The 14,867-nt window shown below is 48.9% G+C and overlaps 5 protein-coding genes across 5 annotated transcripts; 4 read left to right on the top strand and 1 right to left on the bottom strand.

Moving 5' to 3' along the window:
- Positions 1–420: 420 nt before the first annotated feature.
- CCT2 (T-complex protein 1 subunit beta) lies at positions 421–2,007 on the bottom strand (the record flags this gene model as incomplete). The annotated part of the gene is made up of 1 exon (XM_064847143.1): positions 421–2,007. One exon carries the CDS (start codon positions 2,005–2,007, stop codon positions 421–423), a length of 1,587 nt encoding a protein of 528 aa, XP_064705496.1.
- Positions 2,008–5,666: 3,659 nt separating this feature from the next.
- LTR84_003554 (uncharacterized protein) lies at positions 5,667–6,587 on the top strand (the record flags this gene model as incomplete). Its single annotated transcript, XM_064847142.1, has 1 exon — positions 5,667–6,587. The coding sequence occupies one exon, from the start codon at positions 5,667–5,669 to the stop codon at positions 6,585–6,587; it is 921 nt and encodes a 306-aa protein (XP_064705495.1).
- A 2,790-nt stretch (positions 6,588–9,377) lies between these two features.
- LTR84_003553 (uncharacterized protein) lies at positions 9,378–10,351 on the top strand (the record flags this gene model as incomplete). The annotated part of the gene is made up of 2 exons (XM_064847141.1): positions 9,378–9,575; positions 9,845–10,351. The coding sequence occupies 2 exons, from the start codon at positions 9,378–9,380 to the stop codon at positions 10,349–10,351; spliced, it is 705 nt and encodes a 234-aa protein (XP_064705494.1).
- Positions 10,352–12,894: 2,543 nt separating this feature from the next.
- On the top strand, positions 12,895–13,439 carry LTR84_003552 (uncharacterized protein; the record flags this gene model as incomplete). The annotated part of the gene is made up of 2 exons (XM_064847140.1): positions 12,895–12,900; positions 12,960–13,439. 2 exons carry the CDS (start codon positions 12,895–12,897, stop codon positions 13,437–13,439), a joined length of 486 nt encoding a protein of 161 aa, XP_064705493.1.
- A 451-nt stretch (positions 13,440–13,890) lies between these two features.
- LTR84_003551 (uncharacterized protein) lies at positions 13,891–14,244 on the top strand (the record flags this gene model as incomplete). The annotated part of the gene is made up of 1 exon (XM_064847139.1): positions 13,891–14,244. One exon carries the CDS (start codon positions 13,891–13,893, stop codon positions 14,242–14,244), a length of 354 nt encoding a protein of 117 aa, XP_064705492.1.
- Between the last annotated feature and the right edge of the window lie 623 nt (positions 14,245–14,867).

Raw genomic sequence — 14,867 nt, 5'->3', positions numbered from 1 at the left:
GTCGTACCTCGCAGTAAAGTTGGGACGTAGAAGGGAAGGGAGAGAGTAGACCAGGGTCTCGTGTACCGTGCTGTGAGAGATTGGTCGTTTCTGCATCAGGAATGTAGGTAGAATGGCCTCTTGGTCTTGATTAGGTAGTCGAGAAATGACTTCGTCTTAGTTGTCGTTAGATCATTCGGCATGTTGCGCTTTTCGTCGTTTTAGGCTCATACCCAGGGTTCGTTGTCGTTGCCCAATTCTGGTTTTTTGCTTATACCCATCCCTACACGAATTCCTTCCTCATGCACATTGAGGGCAATTCGACGGTTGAACGTGTAGAGAACGGGGATTTTGTAGGTGCATAATCAATCCCATTGCTCCGTTCCCGACATTTCCGCCCCTTGGCCTGAATGCTTGCATTGAAATGTGAACCTTCATATCTTACATACGCTCCCTCCGCCGAGGCGCAGCACGGATGATGTTGTCGACACGAAGCAATAACTCGGCAGCTTCACTAGCGGAGCTAACAACGGCCTTCTTCAATTTATAACTCTCGATGACGCCGAGCTCACGCATATCTGTGATTCCACCACCGGGAGTCAACAGGTCGAGACCACTGCTCGTCATGCCACGGTAGACTTCGCTTCTGAGTTCGGACACCAGACCAGAGGAGTCAAGACCGGCGTTGTCAGCAAGGATGGTGGGGAGTTGGCGTAGCGCAGTGGAGAAAGAGTCAATGGCGATGCGTTTCTTGCCGCCGACTTTCTGGGCAAGCGAGTCAACGGCCTTCGCCATGACCATTTCAGCGCAGCCGCCTCCGAGTGTGACGCGGGGTTCTTTGACGGTCTGGGAGAGCACGGCCAGTGCGTCGTGCAGGGAGCGTTCGGCTTCGTCAAGGAGTTGTTCGGTCGCACCGCGGAGCACAATTGTGCATGCCTCGCCTGCTGCCACGCCGGAGAATTTGATCAAAGTATCTTCACCAATAATGACTTCTTCGATCAAATCGCAATGACCAAGCTGAACTTGGTCTGGATGGTCGAATGTCGAGGCGATTTCGCTGCCAGTCACGAGGGCAAGGCGCTCGACTCCATCAAAGTCGGCGTGCTCGATGCTCATGATGCCGGCTTCGGTGAAAAGTTGCTCGGGCCAGTTATAGATGAGCTGTCTGTTGATGAAGCAATTGATTCCATGAGCCTTAATACGTTCGACCTTTGCCTTCATTCGCTCACGCTCGGCCTTTTCCAGTTCGGCCAGTTCCTTAGGTGAGCTGACTTTGATGCGAGATGCCCAGATCTTGACCTTGTCAGTATCCATGGCGGTGTTGGCGACGAGGATCTTTGCATTTTCCAGTCTCTTGGGTTGGTTTACTCCAACTTTCTTGTCAAGAATGAATCCTTCGTCCAAATAGCTGTCACTTAGCTTTCCACCGGACTTCTTGATTATTTGGATGTGGTTGAGATCAATAGATCCCTTCAGGCGGAGGACGGCGTCACATGCCAGATCGGCGAACTGATTGCGATCTTGACTGAGGACTTTGGAGGATAGGGTGGTTCGGGCAATGGCTCGGAGATCTTTGCGGAATGCCTCTGGGTTTTTACTGTTGTCGACTGCGCTCTTCTCCAATGCTTGTAGTGCAGCCTGCGATGCCGCTCTGTAGCCTTCAATGATGGTCTGAGGGTGTATCTTTTGAGACACGAGTTTCTCGGCCTCTCTTAGTAATTCTGCAGCGAGAACTGTGACCGAAGTTGTACCATCTCCCACTTCGTCATCTTGGACTTTGGAAATATTGACGAGGACCTTTGCGGCCGCATTGTCAAGTGCTATTGACTTCAAAATGGTTGCTCCGTCATTGGTGACCATGATGGAGCCAGTACTGGCACTTTGGAGAATTTTGTCCATGCCTTTGGGACCGAGGGTGGATTTGACGAGGTCGCCGACCGCAATGGCCCCAACGAAAGCGGACAGACGGGCATTTTCGCCTTTTTCTTCTTGAACGTCCTCAGCAAAGATTTGGGTAGGGTTTGCCATGGTTGGAGATTTGCTCTAGGACTATTCGTTACGGGAGGGATATGGTACAAAGTGGTCCAAGGCAATGTTCAATTGCCCGCAGGACAGGCCACAACCCAAAAAATTATGGAGGGGATGATGTCGAGTCCGGCCGCGCACAGAAAGCAGAAGCGCAGTTCTTGGAGCCGCCAATGTCTTGGCATGTTTGACGGCTGGAGCCTCGTTGCACTTGTGGGATAAGGCTAAGACTCATGCACGAGACCAATTACATTTCCTAGGTAACACAGCAACAAGAGTCGTGGTTCGAAGAAACTCTCGAGAGATAGTTATGACTGGCAGCTGATCATCTAATTTGATGGTTCCTAAAGTCACCCATGCTTACAGGAAGAAACGAAGGCGAGAATGACAATTTTGACCTTGTGTTGCGAAAGAGACAGCAAATTAATACGGAGCATAGCAGGCTATGTTACTATCAAAGAGTTGAAATTAAGACCATATCATTTGCAGTATAGTGGCTTGCCACCGGCACGTCATGCTATGCTTCAGTCCACAGTTCTCAACCTGGGGTCCTTCCAACGATAGCAACATCTGATAGTAGTTTGAACTGGGTCTGGATCTCAGCATTTCTCAACACAGTTTCCGGTGAAGCAAATGACGGCCAGCTCGTTTTCAGGAGCCAGTTGTTCATCTCTACCGGTTTAACCATGGAAATGAAGCCACTTCAGAGTAGTCTTTCGTATTTTGATGTCCTTCCCTTCATATGAAAATCGGGGCTCCCGACCTCACAACGAGAATATCACACGTGTCTCAAAGGCTTGTAAGTATCATTGCAGCTTGATGAACCTTCGAAGTTGTCTTCAGAGGCGTCCCTGCGCGTCCAAGAGTATGACATGCGGTCTCGAGATCGTCGCTGGCGAGGCAAGGGGGCCACTCTCAAATTGGCGCTGAGATGTCCTTGACGTCAAGAAGTTGGCAGAAGGTGTCTGCCGACAAAAATATCAAAGTTGAGTTCCATTGGCTTTCGTGGTGAGCAAAATATTTAATGTGGAGCTATTAGCAGCACGAAGTCACGAGGAGTCACCTGTAACAGCGCAAGGCTTTCTTCCAATTGACCTGGAAAGTTAAGCCTCGTAGAAGGGTATCAAGTTTGTATGCCCCTGCCAGTCTGGCGTATGCGGCCTCCCAGCAAAAACAAATGACCGGTCCCTTTCAGCCCTACCTCAGTTGTGATCTAGGCTGAAACCGGTGTGGAAGTGATCAAGGATGGAGTTTCCTGCGTGACGCCAACATAGCTAATCGACTGGCATCAAGTTGATGATGCCGAGGAAATTAAGCAAAAGGTGCGGATCTCCTCCGAGCGTATCGTGATAGCACATAGTACCGGCATCCTACCTAATAGATCTTCTTTCGTTTACGGTATGCTCTAACTGCTATCTCTCCTACCTCTATCTCCAGATTCTAGTGATCTTTGAAGGCTCGAGCCTTCCTTCTGTAGCTATAGGTATGCCAAATAATACGATGGATGATTAATCTTTGTCCAGGAGCGGTATCGGGCGTTAAGTAAATTCCTTATATAGACCTATTGTTATATATGGCCCTGTATTAGGTACAATTTGTCGTTGATTTGTTTTAAAAGGTACTAAGTATATTTACGATGAACCAATTATCCCTATCAGCCAATAATTCCGCTTTATTAGGGCTTCGATCTCAATTTTCAACACACCAAGGAATTAAAGACGGTAGCGATTCAAGACTCGTATAAAAGATCGTCTAAAGTTAGGTGAAAAGTAACCGCGATCTTGATAATGTGATGTAGATGATCCCTATGCCGACGGTGACCCTTCTCCTAGCGGGGATTGCTAATCAAGTGCCTCTGACGCCGTAGCGTGATCCATATGTATTGATTACTACGGATCTAGGGTTTATTGAGGCGCGCATTCGTGTATATCAATCTCTCCTTATAATATTGTGTGAAATGAGACTTGAAAAGGTAGCATTCGATGGGAGGGCGTCCACAATGTAAGTGAACGCCGCCAATACTTAGCACACCGGAGAATTTGAACGTCAACTTTCGGATGGAATGTACTAGTCTACTACAATCATCGCGTGAAAGAATTTTTCTCCGAGAACGAGGATTTGAAACCGCAATGTCGACTAATTATAGATATATTGTTCAATTGGCACTGACTAGAGTCCCATACATTGATACATGCGCAAGTCGCCCCGTCTATCCTTGAGAGATATTCTCTTTGTGAGAGCGCCTGGTCCATCCTATCCCGGATTTGATTGCGCTATCGTTACGCTTCTCTTCTCATCTTCTCAATCTTCTCAAGCGTGCGCCTGACCACAAGCTCCTCATCCCACACCGCAGTTACAGATTTTTCTGCTTTGACTGCTTGAGCCCACCGGAAGAAATTCGGCGTTCTGTCCTCGAGAGCTTTGGGAAGAAAGCTCGGTACCATGTGCTCATACTTTGGCAGTGTCAACACGCGAAGAAGAAAAGGGCCAGTGAGTACCTAGAGGTTATCGGTCAGTATGAATGCTTTTAAGAGAGCGGATCTCAGCGTAATATGCCTACCTCCGCTAGTGTTGGGCGGTCGGAGCCTCCGAAGAATGGTGCTGCACCTGCGAGGAGTGGCTCAATATGCCTAACGACAGCGTCGATGTACTTGTCCACGGTAGCCTTCTTAGCATCGGGCCCATTGGAAAATACGGTAGAATCAAAAAACTGGTGGGCCTTGCCAAAGTATGTATCCACAAAGTACCCGATTTTGTATCGTTGCAGGGCCCCAACCGGCTCGGTACTGGCGTTGAGGAGACGGTCAGGGTAGGCGTCCGCGAGGAATTGAGAGATGAGCTCAGATTCAGTCAGCACATGGCCGTCGTAGACAAGGGCGGGTACCATTCCATTGGGATTGATGGCGAGATATTCCGGTGTGCGAGGGATGGTGATATCGACAAGGCTGGTTTCAAAGTCTAGTCCCAGTTCACGAAGTGCGATCTGAGCGCGATGAGCAAATGGACAGTGGTGAGCCGTGAAGAGCGTAATGGTAGGAGTCATGACTGGCACTCAGCGTAGTCTACTGTTGTAAGCAATGTAGAAGTGTAATAGAGGTGCAGGGTGAACGACCTGAGCAGTAGTGGCATGCGACATCCAGCGCTTGAATGTAGTCATATCTATAAAATCTACTACTTAAGCATGAGAAGCCAAGCATACCGGCAACACGAAAGAACTTGCAAGCACCAACCTCACAAGATTTCAAGGTCCCATCGAGGTGGCGGCGGCTGGCTCCAGTACCGTGTGGTATATCGGGCATATCGGGCCATAACTATCTAAGTAACCTTCACCACGATCTAAGGCGGCGTATCGGGATATCCCGATTGCAGCTTTCTTCATGTTGGTCGGGATTTTCCGACGAGATAATCTGGAGTAGCTTCCAGCAAGGAAGTTAGACGATCTTTAATGTTTTCCTAGCATATCACTAGAGATTTTGCGTCCATCAGAAAGACGTGATCAGCAAAGGATTCCTCCTCTCGAGCAGGACTATTTATACCATGGGTTTACACGTTTCATTTAGGTATGCCAGAACTCCAATGCCGAAAGTGTGTCAATTTAATAATTAAAGCCACAGCTATTCAAGCAATATTCAAGATCGTTAAGAAGACAAAATTACCAAATCATGCAACCATTCCACCTTACCGCTACTGGCTTTAACATCAACTATCTCCCTCAATACATTGCTCACCGGCATGGATTCTTTAGCGAGCAAGGCCTTGATGTCATTACAACCATTCCTACGCCTTGGGATGGAGTCCTCGATGCGCTGGCCGACGGTTCCGCTGATATGGCCCTTGGTGGAATCTGGGTGCCATCCATGTACCGTGACCGAGTACAAAACTACACTGTTTTTGCGCAGATTGCAAATCGCTGCCCGCTAGCGTTGCTCAGGCGCACAAGTTGCAAGGAGTTTGGCCTAGCCGACGTAGCTAAGGCAACCGTCCTGATGAAATCCATAGGCGGCGCCAGCGTCGGACTATTCTTCAAAATGCTCCTGCGTGAGAATGATATCGACCCGAGATACGTGGACTTTATCCAAGATCTAGACGGTCTCATGCTGGGAAACCTGTTTCAAGGCGGCATGGGCGATTTCTTTGTGACAGATTATCTGTCTGCCAGAGCTATCGCAGCTCGCAATCCCGATGTCTCAATAGCGATGGAAATGGTCACGCAAGGAGAGGTCCCTTGGAGTGTGTATTATCGAGAGACGTCAACCATAACCCAGGAGCTACGGGACGCGCAGAAGCGGTTTTGCATTGGGTTGAATCAAGGGATAGAATGGGTGCTCCGGCACGACGCTGAGTCTTTCAAGGACGAGATCGCTGAGCTCTTTCCCAAGGTTCCCGTTGATGTTGCCGTTGACGTGGTAAATTGCTTTCGTCGGAATGGCATGTGGACTACCGCTACCATACCACCTAAGGCATTTGACCGGTGGCAGCAAGGTCTGACCGATGCGCGATTCGTCAAGCAACCGTTGGCCTACGAGTCCATTGTGGATGATTGGCCTGCAAAGGAGGCCCAAGCCGTAGCCAAGGCTCGGTAGGGTGGGAGTACAAATTGTGAGATACGTTTCGGGGACTGGACAACCGAACTCGTCAAGCAGTCTGATATCGGCGTGGCTTACTGGGACGCAGGGCTGTCAAAATTGGGCTGATACTAAAGCAGCTATGATATAGTCGTAGAATCAGTCATGGTATTTTGACCATCCACAACGAAATTGAATTCCCCTAGATCAGGCCACTGCGCGGCTATATTGAGTAGTTCACTGAGGTCAGAATTATCGGTGGATAACATCGTTGACATGTTATCGGCCCCATGATGGATGTTCGTCATTGTGCATTGACCGGAGAGGTGTAATTGATTTCTTAACTCTCTTACGTGACTTTCGAATTGCAGGCGGGTTTGGTGCACTTGTTCGATATCTGTGGTGACCAGCCAATCAATTGTCGCGGAAGAAAGCGTATCAAAGGCAAGACGACATCCTACTGCTCCATGGAAAGTCTTCGACATGCCCGACAGAGTTGATGCGCAGGAATGAAGTGTAGAAATACATGTACCAACTGGATACTGATCCCGAATTTCTTTTGAGTGCCAAAGGCCGTATATGACTCCAATTCCAGCCATGAAAAGGTGATGCACCGATTTCCATAACATTTCAACTCTTCCCTCGTGCTGCAACACCTCCAGTCCGGCGACGACTTTGCAGGAGGCATCAAAGCAGGTGAAAAGCTCTTCTTTTGACTGGTACGAGGTGCCCGAGTGTGGCCGATAGAGCAGTAGAATGGTATTATAGTAGATTACATCCCAATAGGCTTGGAACGCGAATATTGATGACGGATGTGCTTTACTAGGGTCTGGCATAGTCGCATACCACTCTTGCATGCGGGGTTGAATATCCGATAGCCACGCCTTCCAGCTAGGCCGGGGGTAAGCCAGTTTCAGAGTCCATGTTTGGCTATTCTGTACGTGCCTGATTTCTGACTCCAGCCTGGCCAGGGTAAACAAATGGTTGTGAGCTCTCTGAATGTGAATGTCGAAATCAGAGGACTGCTGTCGTCCAAGAGCTTGACGAAATCCTGTCCATGGATTTGGAAGCTGGACACGTATGCTCTGGTCCAGAATGCCAAAAGGACGGCCAAGAGTGATGCTTAAGAGGCGGTCAAAGTGATATGTAGAGTGCCATAGGCGTCTCCGGTCATCCAGTACGTCTGCATCCATATTGATGCATTGTAACTCATTCTCCCAGTGTAGGCCGACATCGATGCTAAGGCGCAAAGCGAAACCTGTCAAATGCCAAAGGCTGCCTCTGGAAGGGGATAAAGCGACGAATTGAGTCAGAAGAAGTACAGTGCGAAGTGTTTCGAGGTCAGTCTTAGAGTACGTGAGAATCTTTTCGACCCAGATGAGTGCGGAACGGAAACATCCCTCGCTTTGACTTGATCGCCCCCCAGATGTATGAGGAACATCAACAAGAGCGATGGCGAAGACCATGTATGCTATGAACATTCCCCTCTCAGGTATCTCAAGTGAAACTTGGCTCCCCCCGAGAGAGTTGTATGCGCAATCAATGGCCTTGTCAACTTGCGAACGACATAAAATTGGCAGATGAGGGGTGCGGTACTGAAAGTAAACATCGACCAGATGGTCTGCAACAACGCGTGGCGGTAGTGAGGCTTTGACTGAGGTCGGCGGAGAGATTCCGCGGAAGGGCTGTTGCTCCGGAACAGGATTTGATGACAGGTGGTCAACATGGATAGCTGACATAACTAGTCTGGCGAAGGAGATGCCGCTGCTCTCTCCCAAAAATCGTGGTTGCTGGGAGGGATCAACGACATCATTTGTGACGCTCCCGACCAAGCCTTGGAAAAGACGTGCGCTTTCACCAGCGGGAGACTGCGTTTCTGCATAAGGTATGCTTGTCTTGTGAGCCGAGGGAGAGACTGTTGCAATAGTTGCAACAGACCCGTGTGGCGATACGTTGCCCCGTGTGCGATCTCGCAGGTCCTGGACTTCCTGCGTGAGCTCCGCAATCTGCTCTTCCAAGCTAGTGACGTAGTCACGGGGAATCTCAAAGACTATCAATAAACTTGGAAAGTAGGATATCATCCGCAGATAGTACTCACGTCAACCTGCTTCCCCGAGTGATAGGAGAGACACGGTGCGTTAACGCTTTGGCAATTGGAACATTGCGGATATCCTTGATCACACTACGAGATTGACCATATCATCAGTTGCTTGAAGCTCAACGCAAAGATTGATATTGATACCTTCTGCTTTCTCCGGCGACACCTTCCCATCGATAAGGCCCACATCAATACTTGATCGGACAATAGCCGGCGCGATAGTGTTTTTGACTCACCTCTGACATGCATGCACTCCGCCCCTGACCCTCTGTTCGGCGCGTGGCATCGTGTAGGTTGGACACCAGAATTCGGTGTGATACGATGGCAGATGCTGTTCTTGTGAGAGATGGCGCGAGTTTGCCAGATAAGCAAGGTTGGCGATGTGCCATCGGAAAATCCCGACGTGCACAACGGGCTGACAACGAAGGCTTGATGCTGATTTGACGCCACAATGTAAATCTTTTTATCGACAACCAATCTCTCATGCTAACCTCTTATCATCCTCTTTACGAGATACTCTGTATGCGATACTCCAAACAAGAACGTGTAGATATGGGGTACGATAGGATTTCATTGAGCTTTCATGGAAAGCAATATGGTATATAGTTTCGCAACTCGAACAAACATCTTTCTCAATTTCCTTCAAGCATTTTGCGTTGGTATTGAGCGCAGCATACCCATAAAGGTTTCAACCAAAATTTAACTCAGAGATGGCCACAGATATGGAGAAGACGGCTAAAGATATTGCCTTTGAGGCCACTATTACTTCTGAAGACCACGAAGTCGGCACAACCGCCATCATTTACATTGATCCCGCAAGGGAAGCAGCAGTGCGGAGGAAATTCGACATCTATGTCGTACCGATGTCTGTCATTTATTTGGTCTTGTCTACCCTCGATCGTAACAATGTAAGCAACTGTTGATGATGATATACCTCATCTTACTGATGATTGACCAGCTTGGAAATGCACGCGTCTTTGGCTTTGACGAAGACATCGGACTAACAGGTGGGTAATTCGGCAACATACAAACGCTGTCTAGTGTCTGCACCGTTGTCTTTGAGGTCCCTTGGGTTCTGGCTACCCGGCGATGGGGCGCAAAAAAAGCAATCGGTACTGCTTTTGTATTATGGAGTATTTGTACTCTTGGAACTGCGTTCGTTCAAACGTACCAACAGACAATTGCCTGCCGCATGTTGCTGAACGCTGCTGAGGCCGGTCTCGCCCAGGCATTCGCCTTCCTATTCTCGACAATTTATCCCCGTGAGCTAGCGGGAAAGCGAATCATGACCACAAATCTTGCTCAATGTATCTCTGGTGCTTTCGGCGGGCTCTTCGCATACGCTGTCCAAACAATGGGATCGCGGCATGGTTTCGCGGCATGGAGGTGGCTCTTCATTATTGAGTTTGGCGTCACCGTTGTGATCTGCGGGATCGGCTTGTTCTTCCTTCCTGGAGAAGTCGAGAAAGCATGGTTTCTAAATGAGGAAGAGAAAGAAATTATGCGGCTTAAAAAGGAACGAGACTATCTGATTCGAGGAGAAGAAAAGTTCGAGCGCAAGTGGATTAAAATTGCGCTGACCGACCCTTTTGTATACCTTCTTGGTATTGCCTTCTTCACTTCATCGGTCGCTATTAATGGATTTGGAGTCTTCCTACCGACCATAATCTATGGCCTTGGGTAAGCTTGAGTGACTCGGTGCCGAAGCTTTCTTATACTAACTATCTACAGCTTTGCTTCACTCAAAGTCAATTATATGACTATTCCAGTATATATCCTTGGCGCCATCTCACTTTCAATTCAAGTCTATTATTCGGACAAGCTCAGGAAACGAGGTCCCTTCATTGTTGGATGCTGTGCACCTGTCGCTATTGGGTATCTTATGTGTGTAGGGTCTAAAAACCCCGATGTCGGCTATGCTGGCATGTTTGTGCTTGTTATAGGTGAGTTATATCAGCGCCCTTACAGGGTGTTTTTCTAATGATCTTCACAAGGACTTTATCCGATTTCAACCTTGGCTGTAACGTGGATCACGACAAACTTGGCACCGGACACGAAGCGTGCGATAGGCCAGCCTTTTGCCTATAGTTTGGCCAACGTATCGAACCTTGTTTCCGGACAGCTATATCCAAGTCAGCAAGGCCCAAGATATGTACCAGGAAACGCCATTTCGGCTGGTCTCACTATCGTTGCTGGATTTCTCTATGCCTCTTGCTGGTTCCTGCTCAGGAGAAGAAATGCTCAGAAAGCGAAGCTGATTGCCGAAGGCGCTACCACTAATGGGAGGGAGGGAGATCAGAGCCTTGAGTTTACATATATTCTATAGGTGGCTCTTTCAAAGACGTATAGTACAGGAGATCCGGTCACTGTGATTGATTAATTTGCCAACACATTCTCCCTATATAGCTTGGAATTTTAGCGTAATGCCAATGACTTTTTCTGCGTGTAATTGAAATTCTATCCATTCATGAACTACATACACTAGCTATTTTGACTACTAGTACAGTACCGAGTAGAGTATAATCTTCTCAAAACGGCGAGTGCTTGGAAGATTAAAAGATCATTTAGCCAAATCGCCTTAACTTCCGACGGCATTCCTTCTTCCGGTATCATTTGAAATGGCATCACCTGAGCCACGTCCTGCGACAGGATGATGGACAACAGCTCTTTCATATATCCGGCTGTGTACGGTTAGCATCTTTTGTTCTCGTGAGTTGGCCTAGTCAAAGTTCCTGCCAATTACCAGACACGGAATCGAGTTCGTTATACCAGCCGCCTCAATGTCGAGGCAGAGGATCTCCATCTGTCTTCTTAGCCTGCTTTGCCTGCGAGCGTTTTTCACCACCTTATTGGCTGACATGATGGTCAGTTAGTGGAGATGTGGGCGCTTATGAGGGCGATCGCTCCGTACAATTATCTCCTTCTCCTTTGGGCCACACATACTGCAAGTGGTGTCAACTTAGTGGTGATCGTTCGTTGGATAACGTTGATTCTGATCCGGTACCGCATAACTGTATTCACCTTTCACTTTCGAAATATCTATTCATCATCGTCATCAGATGATTGAGGATCTGGCCTTCTTTCATTTTATACTGAACCACGAGTTCCCGGACGCGCGCGGATAGGCTCGCTGAGAGTCTGGTCGAACAGGCTCGCCCTCTCGAAGCTATGGCTGATTCCTTTAGCCAAACTATATTGGACGACCCCGCCAAAAGTGTATGTCGGCTTACAAAAGCGTCTTGGTTTGGTGGACTTGTTGAAGTTCATCCTAAAGAATTTTAGCTTCTCTAGAAAAGTGCTTGGATTAAATCACCAAAGGATTGTGGAATCAATCAAGGATATCTTTTACTCACAAGAGCCCCAGCGGAGTGCAAACCGCGAGATAGTCCTTGAAAGCCCTTCGATGGAGCTGCTCCGCAAATAGATTGAGTTGCGTTATCATACGGGCAGTGCGTCTTCGCAGTAAGACATTAGCCCATGAAGGCGACAGTTCCAGAGCGTTTCGCCGCGTCTGCCCAGTTGTTGCAGGATGGTATGATTGGCAAACTGAAGCCGCCCGGGCAATCCACTATCTTCAGAAACTACCAGGTAGCAGAAGCTTACGAAGTAGGAAAGCCAACTTATGATTGCGACGCCTATTGTTGCTCAGCACTTACCAAGGGACGACTACTCTGACGTTATCCAGCAACCATCTCACAGTGCCAAAAGCCCCTGGAGAACGACGCGAGTGTCATATAGACAACTTAATGGATTTGACATGAGCAGCAACAGGAATACCTTCAGCGAAGAAGCTGTTGGTCTCCGCGACTCCCGCGAGCAGAGCAAAACCAACGGAGACAGATTTATTGATCACGACAACCTAATAGCCCTTCGCGTATCTTCGGATACTGAGTCTACTACATTCACGGACAGCCGTACATCTCAACCAACGCTCCTGAAAGACGAATTTGATGCTTCCACTAATGCAGTCTCCATAGTGCAAACCACTACCAAGCGCACGAGATGTACTAGCTACATCTTCGATGCCATTACTGAGAGAACAACCCGTTGACCCTTTTTAAGAACTACAACTTATATCACAGCCTGTGCCTTCGAAGTGCCCCAAGAGACAGCAGGATCAACCATCTAGGTCGATACACTCACCCTGTCGACGGTGACGCAGACAGTGACGCAGCAGAGACAATGTGGGCAATGTCCCTGAGAAGCACCGTCCTCGGTGACTATATCATGCGGGTGCTCCTCCTTCACCCTCTGCCGAATCGACTGATGACCCTAGGGCGCAATATTCACAGCCAGTTTATAACGCTTGGGAAAGCGACTACCACACTCAACCCTCCAACCCAGCCGAGACCAATCGCATACCCGACTCTAATGTCGATGCTGGAAGCTTTACTTCCCCAGCCTCTGGATCATCAGGTCCTGCTCCAGAGTCCACTGCGGCCTGGCCACAATCGTATTCAGGAATGGTTTCGGGAGTTCCTGATGCTCCTGCTTCGATTGGTGCTGCAGCTTACACGGGTGAGAGCCTGTCTACGGGCATAGCTCCTGTTCCATCTGGAAGCACCCAAACAGCTACAGTTAACCCGATGTTGACGCCAAGTTCTGAGAACAACACTCCTGCAAGCTCAGCAGGCTGGGAAATGTCCGGCACTGCTCCTTCGGGAACGCAGGTAGATCCAGCGCAATTTACAGGAGCTGCATCTTCAAACAAACTTAGCCTCGCCACAGGACTAGCCAGTGGATTCGCCCTCCTCGCCTTCCTGTTGATGTAAATAGTATAGTCGATCCACGCGATCCCAAAATCTACTGATGGAAGAGGGATGGAAGCAGAGCACTGGGAGAAACGGTTAGAGGGCATACTTCCCGCTCTAGGTGTTCGACCACCTTAATTTGACTTTTTTCCTAGCTGTAACATATAGTGATCATATTGTGATCGCTAGGCCAGGTTGAGCAGGCATGTTTCAATCTCTTGACTTAACACAATGGCAACACACAGCTACAATGTCGAAAGTAGAAGAGAGAAAGGCCAAGAGTCGATGGCATCAGGGTTAACTTGGTTGCGGCATGTGCTGCGCCGTACTATTACGGTCGAGTATTTACATGTGAGGCGCTTGCTGCATTAAACCAAGCCTCAAGACCATCCCAAGGGCAGAGAAAGGAATTACAGCTCCTCCAGAAACTCAGCACAACATCCAACTCTCATCCAGAGGATCTCAGAACTCAATGAGGGCCACCCGTTCTTTACTACACGCGCTATCCCAGCGCCCCAGCAGCGCCTCGCCATCGAAACTCCACGCCGCAGCTCGTGCATTCAATACCTCACGCGCTCTGCGACAATCACCAGCAGGCCATGAACTAGAAGACCGACCCGTGAATTTTTACCGCTCACACGGCCGCGCACTCTTCAAAGCTCTGACTCTCGCGTTCTTCAGCTATCAGGTCGTGTACTGGAGCTGGTTGACCTTGGAGACGGAGGAGCTAAAAGCCAATAAGGACCAGGAGATCAAGAGCTTGGAAACTCAGGTTAGGTTGTTGGACGAGACTCGGAAGGGACAGAGCCGCCGAGCTGAAGACTAGGATCGCATTTTTGTTTCATGTCGGAACGGCAAAAAGAGACTGGGCTACCTGGAGATCTACGATACAGTTTGGTCTACAACCGATACTGGTGCTTGAACAGGGCATCTCAAGGGAGCAATGTACCGCCCTCTCCACATTTAATGTTGTCGATGATGTGGCGCAGGCTTCTCGTCTAGCTTGACTCTTCGTCAACTCGACTACAAGCCCGTACCAGCGAATAGCTCTGACCACAGTCAGGTGAGCCGTTGAGACCAGTAACAAACGACACAGCTATCGCGAGACATCCAATCGTGTTTGGTGAAGACCTTGGCATGGGAGAAGACACTCAACAGCTTAATCGCTGGCTTCTCAAGAAAAGTATGCTGTCGAGGTTGGCCTCGACGACAACGAGCAATGACAACAACACAACAACATCAGCCGGCCGAAGGAGGACTTGACCGTTGAGAATCATGAGTTCCTCTGAATCCTTTCCGCTTGAGGGATGAAGGCATTGGAAGAAGGACAGGCTGCGGGGAGCAAATTGAGCGAACAAACCCGACTTTGATGTTCGAGGTCGCGTATCAGCTCACTTTTCCATTGAACTCCCAAACACGTCCGTCCACCCTGCCCCACTCAGACCAATC

The sequence above is a fragment of the Exophiala bonariae genome, assembly GCF_035927105.1.
Source record: "Exophiala bonariae strain CCFEE 5792 chromosome Unknown scaffold_16, whole genome shotgun sequence".
NCBI lineage: Eukaryota > Fungi > Ascomycota > Eurotiomycetes > Chaetothyriales > Herpotrichiellaceae > Exophiala > Exophiala bonariae.
The sequence above is the reverse complement of the archived record's forward strand: the minus strand, read 5'-3'. Positions and strand labels throughout refer to the sequence as shown.